Raw genomic sequence first — 15,499 nt, 5'->3', positions numbered from 1 at the left:
AGATTTGGAACAGCGGTTTGCAGAGGGGCATAGTTCAGAAGGCAGAAGCTAGGAAGTACTGGGTGGGGAACAGCTATAATAATAATAATTTATTATTTGTACCCCGCCCATCTGGCTGGGTTTCCCCAGCCACTCTGGGCAGCTTCCAACAAAGACCAAAAATATACTAAAATAGCACACATTAAAAACTTCCCTGAACAGGGCTGCCTTCAGATGTCTTCTGAATGTCAAGTAGCTGTTTATCTCTTTGATGTCTGATGGGAGGGCGTTCCCCAGGGCGGGTGCCACTACCGAGAAGGCCCTCTGCCTGGTTCCCTGTAGCTTTGCTTCTCGCAATGAGGGAACCACCAGAAGGTCCTCAGCGCTGGACCTCAGTTTCTGGGCAGAACGATAGGGGTGGAGATGCTCCTTCAGGTATACTGGGCCAAGGCTGTTTAGGGCTTTAAAGGTCAACAGCAACACTTTGAATTGTGCTCGGAAACGTACTGGGAGCCAATGTAGGTCTTTCAAGACCGGTGTTATGTGGTCACGGTGGCCGCCCCTAGTCACCAGTCTAGCTGCCGCATTCTGGATTAGTTGTAGTTTCCGGGTCACCTTCAAAGGTAGCCCCGTGTAGAGCGCATTGCAGTAGTCCAGCTAGGAGGAGAAGAACTGGGAGAGAGAGAGAGAGTTAACAGACCCACTTTCTCTGGAAAGCATCCATCCACTCAGCCCAAGGTCAAGAAGAGCAGATAAGGTGGCAGCACAGAAAGCAGAATGGTTGCGAGATCAGGTTGCAAGATGCGGGAGTGACGGGGGGGACGGGACTAGGGAGGAAGTGGGTGGAACCCTTAATTGGGAGCACCTTCATTCCGAAGGATGGATTCTTTCTTCTCTCGCTGTGATCATTAGAATTTCTAACTGGTAAGAGACTCCCTTCGCTTTGTTCTGCTTAGAGGTAAAGGGACCCCTGACCATTAGATCCAGTCGTGGCCGACTCGGGTTGCAGCGCTCATCTCGCTTTATTGGTTGAGGGAGCCGGTGGCCAGCGTGACTAAGCTGCTTCTGGCGAACCAGAGCAGCGCACGGAAATGCCGTTTAGCTTCCCGCTGGAGCGGTACCTAATTATCTACTTGCACTTTTGGCGTGCTTTTGAACTGCTAGGTTGGTTCTGCTTATCCACGGCCAAAAGTGGGGGAGGAAGCCAAGTCCCTGAAGCCCATGGTTTTCAAAATGTGCAGGTTTTGCCTCCTTTTTTCTGAGCATATAAGGTTCAGCTCTCTTCAATTTTTCCGACAAGAGAGGCTCTCCATTCTGTTTGCAGTCATTCAGTGGGAAACTGTGACGTTTGGTGGTAGATTGTGACAGAGCTGACCCTCTATGTCTTGTCTCTGCCAGGCTCATCAATGTCACCATCCGGTTTAAGCTGAAAGCCATCAACATCCAAACCATCATCAACAACGAAATCCCGGACTGCTACACCTTTTCCATCACCGTGAGTAAGGATGCTTGAGGAGGTGTTGCTTTTGCCTCCTTTCCGCCTGTGTTTGAGGAGCCCTCATTCACACGTTGGACTGAGAGGGCCGGAGATGCTGCTCTGGGGCTTCTTCTGCTGTGCTGCCCGGTGGAATTTACCCTAGGATGTACATTGTCATTCTTTTCTTCTTCTACTCCTCCTCCACCCTCAGATCACATTTGACAATAAAGCACACAGTGGCCGAGTGAAGATTCACTTGGACAACAAAGTGGATATCCAGGAATGCAAAGACCCCAGTGTCTCTGGCAAAGGTATTAGGGGGTTTCAGGGGGAGCAACACAGTACAAGCATAAACCTTTTCGAAAGCAGCACCTCACCTGTATAAGAGCAGCTCTTAAAGCACTGCTCAGGGACCGTTTGCAGACTGATTTTTTTAAGGGTTTGGTCTTTAGTTCCTGGCTAATGAGAATCAATATCTTAATAGACTTAAAGGATATTTGGCTTTTTCATGGCGCTCTGAATGTGTCCATAAGGCTAGCCTCATCCTGCCAAAATACGGACTTCGGAAAGAGAGACTTGAGTGTTACATGAAACTCTTTTCTCAGCCTCCACGTTGCTGACTTATCCCGTTCATGAACCCATTGAATTGCATCTTTGATTATGGAAACCTCTCAGTTCCTTCTTAGCCGTCTAGTTTAATGACTTGCCAAAGTCTGAGACGATCATTTCATAAGCTTATGCTGCAGAAAGGAACATATTTCTTTAGGATCCAGTTTCACAAACTGATGTCCACAACGCTGATAACGCTGATAATTGTCATATCCGTCTCATTAGCTGGTGATTTTCGTTTTCTAAATTCAAAAGCCTCAACCTCTTTAAGATTTACTTCATAGGGAAGGATGTTTGCATCACTAAGGTTTATTTGTCCTTTTTCTGGACCTTCTCAAGCACATAAACTTTTCTTTGAAGGACTGGGATGATCAGACTGTACCTTATATTCCAGGCATGCTACAGATTAGTATAATGGCATTGTGACACCTGCTGGTTTACTGTATTTTTCGCTCTATAAGACGCACCCGACCATAAGACGCACCTAGCTTTTAGAGGAGGAAAACAAGGGAAAAAATATTCTGAATCAAATGTTTTTGAAGAGGCTTTGCGCGGCTATCCCTGAAGCCAGAACAGCAAGAGGGATTGCTGCGCAACAATCACTCTTGCTGTTCTGGCTTCAGTGATAGTTGTGCAGCCTGCATTCACTCCATAAGACGCACACACATTTCTACATTTCCCCTTACTTTTTAGGAGGGAAAAAGTGTGTCATATAGAGCGAAAAATACGGTACTTTCAGTTCCATTTTTAATGATTTCTAGCATTGAATTGGCCCTTTTTACAATGGTCGCAGCCAAATGGCTTATATTCTCAGTGATCCCAAGGTCTTGTTCTGCGTGTTTTTTATCCCAATTAGGATCTATCAGTCCTACAGCTCAGGCTATTGTCTCTTCCTCTCCCATATTTGCTTTTGGCAAACCCCCTTTGCCTCCTTTTCCCACAATGCTCTCTGTCCCAGCTCCAGCTAACCTACTTTTCTCTCCAGAAACCCTAGGACTTCTTCCATGTGCCTCATAGCATCATTTTTGCTGCCTGCACAAACTTTCGTCCCCCCACAACCTCTGGGCTCTCTAACCAAGCCTATTCGGACTGAAAATTTTGTGGGTGGGGAGTGTGACCATTTCCTTGTTCTCTAACCCCCCCCCACACACATTTTCTAGAAACCCACCACTGCCTTCCTCCTTTCTTGCAGGAGACAACAGCTTCCGGATGTTCTTTGACGTGGTGGTGCTCCTCATCTGCGTACTATCTTTCATCTTGTGCGGCCGCTCCATCATCAGGGGGCTTCTCCTGCAGCATGTGAGCATTGCTGGGCCATCCTTATTTACAGACGTACCACCCAGGACTTTCTGCATGAAAAGTCTGTGCTCTTGTCACTGAGCCAGCCACACACAAATTTCAGGGTGCTGCTGTCTGCAGGCAGAAGCTTTGTTGCACTAATCTGCTCCATTAAAGAGCAGTAGCCGAAAGCGATTGTAGCATTGGTGGGGCAAGAAGACAAATATTCCAAAGTACGTTTGCATTCGTAAACCTGGAGCCCGTGCAACTCAGGGTCTGGCCAGGCCATGGCACGAGGACCTGCCACAGCAATAGTTGTGTGGAGTGCAGAAATAGGGAGGGGGAGGGTTTGGAAGGCACCAGGTGACTACCACCCCTCCAGAACACACACACAGAAACATAAAATTGCAGGGAGATGTGGTGGTTGTAGCAGGGTGGGGTGGGGAATAATGTGCCAAAACAACTTTTAAAAGAAGAACATGAAAAATGTTGTTAGGATGGGGTAGAACGTAAATGAGACTTTTGCCCAGGGATGTTAGCAAAGGACATTGGTGAAAACTTCATCGGCTGCTTAAGGCAATGCTTAATGTAGCAATCAAAAATTGCTTTCAAAATTAAAAATTCTGTATTTGTGTGATCCAGCAGCTTTTATGCTGCAGAGACTCCAGTGCCATATTCTTCTAGCAGTGGGGACTATGTTAGCCAGGTTTTTTCTCAGGCTGGGTGAAACAGCAATATATCATCCGAACCCGATTTGAAGTCCATATCTTGTATTGGTTTCATAGTTTTTGACCTGGCAATATATTGTGAATCCTGTGGTGTGTGTGTGTGTGTGTGTGTGCGCGCGCGCTATGCAAAAATCACAGTGTGGGGGAAAACCGTGAAGCCAGTCAATGCCTCTACGTGGCTCCACCCTTATTTCAGACATTGCGATATATCAGTATATCGCAATGTTTAGCTGCTAATATATCGCGATGTTGGAAACCAGATATCGCCCAGCCTTAGTTTCCCCCCTCCACTGCGGAATAGCTAGCGGTTGCCTCGTAAGAACTGTGTTGCTGTCTAGGCTTGTGCATCGTGGTTGGGGTATTCCAAGCTTAACAGTAGAATTTCTTATCTCCCCCTTCTGGAGCAAGGGAAGCAGGAAAGGAGAGCAATTAAGGGTGGCTGGGACTTTGACAGGAGGGAACAACAGGCCGCGTGTTTCTCAGGAGGTGGGAAGCTCACCAGCAGCTCCTTTTCCTTGCATAGGAGTTCAGCCATTTTTTCCAGCGCCGCTACAATCAAGACATCTGCCTGTCCGATCGCCTGGAATTCGTGAATGGTTGGTACATCCTGCTGGTGGTGAGCGACATCCTTACTGTGTCCGGAACCATCATGAAGATTGGGATTGAGTCCAAGGTAAGAAACAGTCCAGGTGTCAGGGGCTGGACTGAGGAGGAAGGGGGGGAGAAGAGGAGGGCAGTATAGATTTAGAACGGTGGTTTGCAGAAGGGCATGGTTCAGAGGCTGCAGAGGGGGGAAGCTGGGAAATATTGGGGGAGCAGCAGGAAGAAGAAACACCGGGGGAGAGACAGCTAACCAACTCAGCGTCTCTTGAAAGCATTCCTAATCCCCCTTCTTCCAGAACCAGGTGTGCCATGAGAGTAGCAGAACAGAAATCTCAGAGGCAGAAAGCACAGATTAGCCGGCACAAGGGTGACGTAGAATAGGAGGGACCGAGGGGGTGGGACTTTACTCGGAGCAACGCCATTATCTAAGAGAGACCGCATCTTCGTCTCTCTGTGAATACAGTGGTACCTCTAGTTGCGGACATGATCCGTTCCGGGGTGCTGTTCGCACCCAGAAAAGTCCCCAACCGGAGTGGCGCAAGCATGGAGCACGATAGAGTGCTTCTGCGTGTGTGCGCCCGGCAAAACCCGGAAGTATACACTTCTGGGTTTGCCGCGTTCGCAAGCTGAAAAGACGCAACATGAACCTAACGCAACACGAGGTATGACTGTATTGAATAAACTACCAGTACGTTTCCAAGCACAATTCAAAGTGCTGGTGCTGACCTTTAATGCCCTAAACGGCCTCGGTCCAGTATACCTGAAGGAGCGTCTCCACCCCCATCATCCAGCCCGGACACTGAGGTCCAGCGCCGAGGGCCTTCTGGCAGTTCCCTCACTGTAAGAAGTTGAGGTTACAGGGAACCAGGCAGAGGGCCTTCTTGGTAGTGGCGCCCACCCTGTGGAACACCCTCCCACCAGATGTCAAGGAAATAAACAACTATTTTACTTTTAAAAGACAACTGAAGGCGGCCCTCTTTAGGGAAGTTTTTAATGTCTGATGCTGTATTGTTTTTAATATTCAGTTGGAAGCCGCCCAGAGTGGCTGGAGAAACCCAGCCAGATCGGCGGGGTATAAATAATAAATTATGATTATGATGGTTATTATACTTGGTAAGAACTCTCTTTGTTTTTCTGCTTTTCGGCATCCCACCGGGGGAGGGATAGGATTTCCTGAAGCCTTGACACCAGGCACCCTGAGGGCTACAGATCCTAGGCTACAGTCTGAGCAGAAGAGACCCTGCTCTCACCCCATCTAAAGAGCAACCCTGCACGATGTGTTGTTTATTTGCAGAACTTTGCCAACTATGACGTATGTGGAATTCTCCTGGGCACCTCTACACTCCTGGTTTGGGTCGGCGTCATGCGTTACCTCAGCTTCTTCCAGAAGTACAATGTAAGCTGAGTCCCTTTGCTTTCTCTCTCATATATATATATAGGCAGGAGCAACATCCCAAAATGAATCCTTTATTTTATCTTTTTAAAAATGAAACCTGAGATTTCCTTTTTAAAAAAAAAAAAAATATTTGGTTTTGAGATTCAGGTGTTCTGAGTTTCTCTCCACCCAGTGGAAATTTCCTTACAAATCCACATTAGGGATCCATATTTTTTCCAATCATACAACTCCTGTGCCTTTAATAACTGCATGAAATGCAAAATTTTAGAGGATGATGCTTCCTGGCATCTCCTTATCAGGAAGCGCTTCACCTGCTAAATGTTGACAAACAAAGCTGCCCTTGTTTTTGTTTTTTAATTTTTTTAAAATTTTTCACATTTTGAAATTTACAAGCAATTATCAAACAACCAACATAGAAACAGAATTCTGAAGACTCCTGAACTTCCTTCCTCCCCTTTGTGGGTCCTTATATCAACCTTTTCCTCCTGCATTAATCCTCTATTAATCCAAATCTTTTAAGTCTCCCATTATTCAAATTCAAAATTAAACTACAAGTGTTATTCCAATCCTACTAATAATTGTTTACAATGGTTTTTAAGGTAAATTATATATTTTCCCCATTCCTTATTAAAATTTTAGTCTTCCTGACTTCTGATTTTTCCAGTCATTTTTGCCAATTCGACATAGTCCATCAACTTAATCTGCCATTCTTTTCTGATAGGGACTCTTTCTTCTTTCTGTCTCTGAGCTAATAACATCCAAACCGCAGTGGTCACATACATAAATAGTCTTTTCTGATCCATTGGGAGTTCGGCACCTGAAATTCCTAAAAGAAAAGCTTCGGGTTTTTAAGAAAAGGTTGTTTTGAACATTTTTTTCAGTTCATTATACAGTGGTGCCCCGCAAGACAAATGCCTCGCAAGACGGAAAACCCGCTAGACGAAAGGGTTTTCCGTTTTGGAGGTGCTTCGCAGGACGAATTTGCTATGGGCTTGCTTCGCAAGACGAAAATGTCTTGCGATTCCTGGGGGGTTTTTTCCGCTCCCCACCCCCTTTTTCTAAGGCACTAAGCTGCTAATAGCCTTTTAGCAGCTAATCCGCTAATCCCTTAACCCTTTAATAGCCGCTAATCGTGCTAATCCGCTAATGGGCTTGCTTTGCAAGACGAAAAAACCGCTAGACGAAGAGACTCATGGAACGGATTCTTTTCGTCTTGCGAGGCACCACTGTATATCATCTCCCAGAATTCTTTTACTACCTTACATGTCCACCACGTATGAGAAACCTGAGATTTCCCGGGTGATGGATTCTGTACCCCAAAACAAATGTATTTGCATCTCCTGCCTGTTGCCCGATGCTCTTGCAGCTTCAGTGTCCCTTATCTGGGTCACTACTAATTTCACCAAGACAAGAGCCGACCTGAGACTTGTAACCAGGTCTCCCTGATCCGAATTGTGGGCGGCGTTTTCCCACTCAAGTTTTCTCGCTTGCTGTCTCCCTAGATCCTCATTGTCACCATGCGGGTTGCCCTCCCCAACGTCATCCGTTTCTGCTGCTGTGTGGCCGTCATCTACCTGGGCTACTGCTTCTGTGGTTGGATTGTGCTGGGACCCTACCATGTCAAGGTATGTGGAAAGGGGAGCAGGGGGGACAGAACTGTCATGGAGCCACCAGCTTCAGTGCAAACAAAGCAAAGAACTTTTCAGATCATTGTCACTGTTAATATGCGTCTTCCTTGGGGAAAGGGATGGTTGCCTAAATCTTGGAAGAGTTAACACTACAACAGAGCCAAGTGCTTGTAGCTATTATTATTATTATTATTATTATTATTATTATTATTATTATTATTTTCAATTACAATCCAATAATAGCCTCATCATAACAATACCAAATTATAATACAGTGGTACCTCAGGTTAAGTACTTAATTTGTTCCAGAGGACCGTTCTTAACTTGAAACTGTTCTTAACCTGAAGCACCACTTTAGCTAATGGGGCCTCCCGCTGCTGCCACGCCACCGGAGCCCAATTTCTGTTCTCATCCTGAAGCAAAGTTCTTAACCCGAGGTACTATTTCTGGGTTACAGGAGTCTGTAACCTGAAGTGTATGTAACCTGAAGCGTACATAACCCGAGGTACCACTGTACAATTGATAATACCAATCATTCAAATACCAAATTACCGTATTTTTCGCTCCGTAAGACGCACCTGACCATAAGTAATAGAGGGGGAAAGCGAGAAAAAAACCAATTCTGCGCAGAGCATGTAAGTGACTCGCTTTTCTTGCTTTAAAGCAAGCAAAGCAAGAGCCACTTACATGGCTTCTCTCCCGCTTTGCGCAGCTCTCACTTTGCTCGCCCATCCCTTCTCCCACCTCGCTGTAAAGCACAGCGACGCCAGAGCAAGAAGAGGAGGAGGAGACACCGGGCAGGTGCTTTGCTTGCTTTACAGCAAGGTGGGAAGCCAGCAGGAGCAAGAGGCGCTGCACAGCTCTCACTGAAGCCAGCAGAGTAAGAGTGATAGCTGTGCAGCGGCTCTTGCTCTTCTGGCTTCATAGCGAAGCAGTAGGAGGGACGGAAGGGAGCCCTTACACAGAGCCCCTTCCGTCCCTCATCCCGCTTCGCTGTGAAGCCAGCAGAGCTGTCAAATTATTGAAAACCTGAAAATCGTTGTCGTCGTTGTCATAAATGGCTGTTTCTCCCACTCACCTATTGTCTCCAGATTTGGGGCCTCGCTTGTCCTCAGCTCTTGTCTGCTGTTTTGGTTTCAGTTCCGCACCCTCTCGATGGTGTCAGAATGCCTTTTCTCGCTCATCAACGGGGACGACATGTTTGTGACCTTTGCCGCAATGCAGCAGAACAGCTACTTGGTGTGGCTTTTTAGCCAGGTCTACCTGTACACTTTCATCAGCCTGTTTATCTACATGGTGCTCAGCCTCTTCATTGCTCTCATCACTGGCTCCTACGAGACCATCAAGGTTTGTTGTTGTTTAGTCATTTAGTGGTGTCCGACTCTTCGTGACCCCATGAGCACGCCAGGCACGCCCGTCTTCCACTGCCTCCCACAGTTTGGTCAAATTCATGCTGGTAGCTTCGAGAACACTGTCCAGCCATCTCGTCCTCTGTCGTCTTCTTCTCCTTGTGCCCTCACAATTTAAATCACTAGTCAGTAAGACTTGATTTAAATCATTTTTTTTACAGAAAGACTCATTCTTGCTGTTATAATCTTAATATTTACAAGCAGATGAAGGTTTCATTTTTTGAATAATAAATTTTCAGAGTAGTTTTTACAGTTATATCAAAAACTACTGATTTGCTTATACTATTAGAAATACATTGACAGATAATTATGAAATTATTGTGAGGTTTAATAAGTTAACTGTTTATATTTGGACAACTTTTCTGCTGTACTTCATTGGAAGGAGAAAAATAATCAATTCCTTAATAACCATTTATTTAACTAAAACGATAACATTATAGGATATGTATCAATGTTTGTTAACTGATGTGGTTAAATGCCTTTTTTTAAAAAAAAATATCCTGAGTTTTAGCACACATGAAAAACTTAAATCCTTATTTCCTGATGAATAGCCTTTGGACTATACGTAATGTAACTTAAATAGAAAACTATCTTTAGAAAGCTATTTTCCTCCAAAAGCATTTTATTTTTAAAATCCAATTTTAAAAATCTGATTTAAATTAAAACAAAATCCATTTTTTAATTTTATTTTTTAAAAATAATTGATTTTTATCCACCCTGGCGAGACCTGCTGAGAGCGTTGCTGAGTGTGTGTTCATTGCCTTGAATAAAGAAGGTAATTTCACTAACAGCTGGCTCTGCTTCTTCTGCTGAGCTGCATCTGACTCCAGCCCTGAGGCCTAGCGCCAGTCCAGAGACACCATCTGAATTTTTGCATCTGATAGGAGTCCTCTCCTTCCTGCAGTCCCAGAACTGCTCTGACCCCTAGATAGGTAAAGGTAAAGGTACCCCTGCCCATACGGGCCAGTCTTGCCAGACTCTAGGGTTGTGCGCTCATTTCACTCTATAGGCCGGGAGCCAGCGCTGTCCGCAGACACTTCCGGGTCACGTGGCCAGCGTGACAAGCTGCATCTGGCGAGCCAGAGCCGCACACCTTCCCGCTGGTAAGCGGTCCCTATTTATCTACTTGCAGCCGGAGGTGCTTTCGAACTGCTAGGTTGGCAGGCGCTGGGACCGAACGATGGGAGCGCACCCCGCCGCGGGGATTCAAACCACCGACCATGTGATCGGCAAGTCCTAGGCGCTGAGGTTTTACCCACAGCGCCACCCGCGTCCCTCTGACCCCTAGATAGTGCTATGCAAACCCTGTCTCTCGTCTCTTGCTCTTGCAGCATCAGTCTGAGGGGGAAGCGGCCATCACCCAGCTCCACGCCTACATAGCCGAGTGCAAAGACAGCCCCAAATCGGGCAAGTTCCGCCGGGATAGTGGTTCCTCGTGTTCGGTCTTCTGCTGCTGTGAGAGGTGAGTCTGCAGGGGATGGGTCTCGAGCGACATTCCCGCTATTATGAATGTCTGTTCTTGGGCTCCAGCCATTTGAGAGAGCCAGTGTGGTGTAGTGGTTAAGAGCGGTAGACTCGTAATCTGGTGAACCGGGTTCGCGTCTCCGCTCCTCCACATGCAGATGCTGGGTGACCTTGGGCTAGTCACACTTTTTCCAGGTCATGTGGCCAGCTTCTGGTGAAACCACAGCAGTGCATGGAAACGCCATTTACCTTCCCGCTGGAGCGATACCTATTTATCTACTTGCACTGGACTGCTTTTGAACTGCTGATTCTCTTCCCCAGAAGATGGGCTGCCTCTCCCAATCCCGGGACACTCTCCGGAATCCCTCTGGATTTTGCTCTCTCCCTCCGGCACTGATGGCAGTTCCCTGATAATAATTTTTATTAGTTTTCAATTACAGTCCAATAATAACCTCATTAAAACAACACCGAATAATAATACAATTACTGATACCAATCATTCAGATACCAAATTATATAATTTAGGTGGCCCCTCACATGCTAGAACTGATGGGGTTTTTTTATTTCTGCATTTCATATTTCACTTTCCAGTAGTTGTTTGTCACCAGTCAGCGCCCATTTTGTGTTGGGCCCCATATTGTTTTGCGATTCATGTTCTCTCCACAGCGTTTGTGATCCATTGCAAGATTATTTCTCAAGGACCCTTTTTTCCTCCCTCCTTGAACCCTCCCCTCCCGCAAGAACCCCGCTGCAGGAGAACGTCCTGGTGGTGAACTGAGCGCTGTGACAGAGAGCGAGAAGGACTGCCTTGACTGATCATTGCTGGGCACGGATCTGCAGGTGGACCTCTGAGACTGACGACGCTTCCTGTCTTCCGGCAGGGACTAGGACGGGAGGGGGCAGCCGATACCCTTGCCTCCTGTGGGCTGCGACCTTATGTGCCGGTTCCACGGAGAGCCGTTGAGACAGTCCTTGGTGTCTGAGCAACAGACACTTGGGGGACCAGGGGGAGGGGGAGGGGACTAGAGTTTTAACCAGTATCTCCCCCAGTCTTGAACTGGCGCTGCAATAGTTCCGGCTGATTTATTGCTGGCCTGTGTCTACCGGCTTTTCCCAGGCTCCCTGTGGGATTAGCAGGTTTGCCAGACAGTTGCAGCGAGGGAATGCAGTTTTGCTTTAGTGTTTTTTTTTAAAAAAAAGGTTTTATTTTGGAAGAAGACTTACAAAAGGTCACACCAGGAGTGAGTCAAGGCAAAGCCCTTTACGTCGCTTTTGAGGACCTTGGAGGTTTCCACACTGCCTGCGCATCAACCTTTTCAAGTGCCACATTTGCCTCCGAAAGACTGGCGCAAAGGTTTTGCTTTGTTTCCCGCAAGCAGCTGGCATCTGGCTGGCGCCTGGCAGGTTCGGGATGCTATAGGATGGATTTTAACAAAGCCTCTACGTCGTAAGGGGTGGGGAAGGTGTTTCAAAACACTGGGGTGAAGGGCAAGGCTTTTCCTGCCTCGCCCTGTGCAGAATTTGCTCTGGGGTTCGGCTAAAGTGTCCTTCCCATCCCCTTCCAGTCCATGGCCTTGTTGCTGTTTTGGTTTGGAACAGATTCTGTTCTCGATCAGGCAGGTAGGCCTGTCTTAAGGATGACACATCTAATTCCATTTCTGCAGCCTCTGTATAGACAACTGTGCTGGGCATGGCTTGCGTTTCAACCAGGTATCAGTTATATCAATTTATTTCCCCTGGATTGTTGCACAGGAAGATTGCAGCATGCTCACTGGTCAAGTTTAGGATGAAGAGAATATGGGATTTTAAATGAACTGTGAGCAGGCTAAGACTGGAATCTACTTTGGAGACCATGTTTTTCTGCTTCAGAAGATGCACTCGCCTACAGCTAAGGCATGGGACTGCTTTCTGTGGGTAGTTTGATCTTCAAGGCAGTCTCTTGCACACAATTCCATGTTGTTTGGGATTTTGCATTGAGGCTAAGGAAGATATTGGTATTTATGCCAACGAGAGATCACCACATCCACTGATTCCCCAGAGTGCTCCACAGTTGCTTTTATGAGTAAGGACACCATTTTCTCCTGCTTTCTCTGGGCCTCCTTTAGAAAAACGAGCTCTGTTCCAGGAGACGAGGGGGATTATTGCAACTCTTCACTTCAGGCACAGAAATGTCTACGACCAGGTTTAGAATTTGCCTCTGTTTCGTCCCTTCCCTTCCACTGTCTATAAATGAACTGGTGAAAAAAAAGAGAGAGAGGTCAGTTGACCTCTTAAGTATTGTCAAATAATGGTCAATTGTTTTAAAGCATTAATTTTATAGAACTGCTACAACAAATGAGATGTAACCAATTTTGAGTGTTAATATAATTTATGAAACAACGAAGTTTAGTTCTGAATGACTGAAGTAAATAATTTGCAGCTAAACAGAAATACAGGTATGAGAAAAGTGATGCTTCAGCGTTTGGGTTGTTTTTTGTTTGGCTTTTGTCTCCTGGAGGGTTTGCTGAAAAACAGTTATGGATCTTGTATTTGTAATTTCAAATATCAACTGCAAAAGCTTTGTTGGTTCTTAAGAAGGAATATTCCAATCCCTAACCTTGGGAAAAGCAGAGGGGGCTCCTTCAACATTAATTCCACAGCTCAGAGACTTCTGAGCTCCCTGATGAACTCATTGGACCTTTCTGACCAGGATGCTATTCAGAGTCTTCTTCCAGCTTTATTGCGGCTGTCCTCGTTGCAGGCCAGCTACGGAGCTGGGAGTGAGGAGTGTCTTGAAGTTGAAGTTCCTTTTTTTCCAATTTTTGTTTATTGATTTTCACATTTACCACATAAAAAATAAAAAGGAAAAACATTACAAAACACACAACAAAAAACACCCAGAAATAAACTATTACTTCAAATTATTAATTTCATTACATTAATAACTGACTTCCTCAAATCCCCTCTAACTGAATTTCATTATATCACCTATTTAACAGTTCTCCAAATTCATATTTCTAATACAGTGGTACCTCGGGTTACATACACTTCAGGTTACAGACTCCGCTAACCCAGAAATAGTGCTTCAGGTTAAGAACTTTGCTTCAGGATGAGAACAGAAATCGTGCTCTGGCAGAGCAGCGGCAGCAGGAGGCCCCATTAGCTAAAGTGGTGCTTCAGGTTCAGAATAGTTTTAGGTTAAGTATGGACCTCTGGAACGAATTAAGTACTTAAGCTGAGGTACCACTGTACTATTAACTTCTTTCATTTACTAACTTCTTCTCCTTTATTAATATTGAAATCCATAATAATTACTAACACATATTCTTATTCTACCCCTAGGCCTATTTGTTACTTCCAAGAATTTCCTATTTATCTTATATTACAATATTTAGCTAAATCTTCTTTAAATTTCCTCCAGTTCTCTTGTGTCTCTTCTTTCTGGTTGCGGATTCTTCCAGTCAGGTCGGCCAGCTGGGGTTCCTGGAGGCTTAGCCTTGACCCCCTTTTCTCTCTTGAAGAGGAAAAGTGAATGCAGAGCTGGCTTGAGTAGGAAGAGAGAGCCCAGATCTGCAAGAAGATGATGCTTAAGCCGGAATCTCCCTGCTTGGAAAGGTCCAGCGAAACGGGAGAGATTGCAGGGAGGAGAGGTTATCTGCATTTGTTGTGCCTGCAAGTGAGTGTTTATGCCCAATTTGGGCACATCCGTTTTTGCTTTGGCCATGCCTGGCACTGGCATGCAGCCCTCAGAGGATTGATGCTGCCCTCCAGCCGAGAAAGGTTAGCCGCCCCTGTTCTAAGTGGTGGGTGTGTAGTAAAGTTGCCTTCCTTCTGCATCCCTTTGCCCAGTCTGAAACAGCAATCTTATGAGGTCCCCTGAGGGTCTTCTGCTCGTTCCCTCACTGAGAGAAGCGAAGTTAGAGTGAACCAGAAGGAGGGCCTTCTCGGTAGTGGCACCCTCCCTGTGGAAAGCCCTCCCTTCAGATGTCGAGGAGATAACCAATTGTACAACTTTTAGAAGACATTTGAAGAAAGCCCTGTATCGGGAGGTTCTTGATGCTTGATGTTTTTACAGTGGTACCTCGGGTTACATACGCTTCAGGTTACATACGCTTCAGGTTACAGACTCCGCTAACCCAGAAATAGTACCTCGGGTTAAGAACTTTGCTTCAGGATAAGAACAGAAATTGTGCAGTGGCGGCAGCAGGAGGCCCCATTAGCTAAAGTGGTGCTTTAGGTTAAGAACAGTTTCAGATTAAGAACAGACCTCCAGAACGAATTAAATACTTAACCCGAGGTACCACTGTATTATATTTTTAGATATGCTATGAGCTGCCCAGAGTGGCTGGGAAAACCCAGCCAGATGGGTGGCTAATAATAATAATAATAATACTGCTTATTTTTCACCTGATGGCACAATCCTCTACAATTAAAATAGTAGATTGCCATCTATGTAAAGAATTCCTCAGCTTTAAGAAATTGTTAGTGAAATAATTGACAAGCGTCCCTGCCCATGTGAACATGAGCTGGTCAGCTTTCTTCTTATTGAAGGTCTTAAAAATTCATGCTATGTTTTTCCCTGGTCTGTTGCGGTGACGGGAACAGTGTGTTCATCAAACATGTGCTTCTGAATGCAGATTTTTTCCCTTCCTCTGCCAGTTCTCCCTTGGGGTGATTTGGCGCCACATTAAAAAGCGAGGTAGGTTTTGCAGATTCTTTCTTGGCTTTTGTGAATTCTGGAGCCGCTGCAGCTTCTCAAGAACAGCAGAGGAAACCTCCTGATATGTTGGCCGGGGGGCTGAAATATAACGCATGTCCTCATCTTGAAGAGGGAGGGATAGAAGCACAAACATGGGTGTACTGTGGTGTCAAGGTTGGGACACCCATGCTGCCGGAAACCTCATAGCCAAAACCAGAATGCTGGTGGAAAGCTTGCTTTGATGAAAGGA

The 15,499-nt window shown here is 45.8% G+C and overlaps 1 protein-coding gene across 3 annotated transcripts in view; it reads left to right on the top strand.

The window, feature by feature from the left end:
* MCOLN1 (mucolipin TRP cation channel 1) overlaps nucleotides 1–13,021 on the top strand; it is a 91,031-nt gene extending 78,010 nt beyond the window's left edge. For 2 of the 3 annotated variants that reach the window (XM_083420112.1, XM_083420111.1), the window contains 9 exons: nucleotides 1,378–1,474; nucleotides 1,668–1,767; nucleotides 3,258–3,364; nucleotides 4,595–4,744; nucleotides 5,969–6,070; nucleotides 7,573–7,695; nucleotides 8,839–9,045; nucleotides 10,439–10,569; nucleotides 11,313–13,021. In XM_083420112.1, the coding sequence (XP_083276238.1) occupies nucleotides 1,378–1,474; nucleotides 1,668–1,767; nucleotides 3,258–3,364; nucleotides 4,595–4,744; nucleotides 5,969–6,070; nucleotides 7,573–7,695; nucleotides 8,839–9,045; nucleotides 10,439–10,569; nucleotides 11,313–11,349 (1,054 nt within the window). In that variant the 3' untranslated portion in view covers nucleotides 11,350–13,021. Of the gene's footprint in view, nucleotides 1–1,377; nucleotides 1,475–1,667; nucleotides 1,768–3,257; nucleotides 3,365–4,594; nucleotides 4,745–5,968; nucleotides 6,071–7,572; nucleotides 7,696–8,838; nucleotides 10,040–10,399; nucleotides 10,570–11,312 lie in introns of all 3 variants that reach the window. The other variant, XR_014506304.1, reaches the window with a different exon arrangement.
* Nucleotides 13,022–15,499: the final 2,478 nt, after the last annotated feature.

This window comes from Podarcis tiliguerta (genome assembly GCF_965153285.1).
Source record: "Podarcis tiliguerta genome assembly, chromosome: 17".
In the NCBI taxonomy this organism is placed as follows: Eukaryota; Metazoa; Chordata; class Lepidosauria; order Squamata; family Lacertidae; genus Podarcis; species Podarcis tiliguerta.
This window is presented reverse-complemented; position numbering and strand designations above follow the sequence as displayed.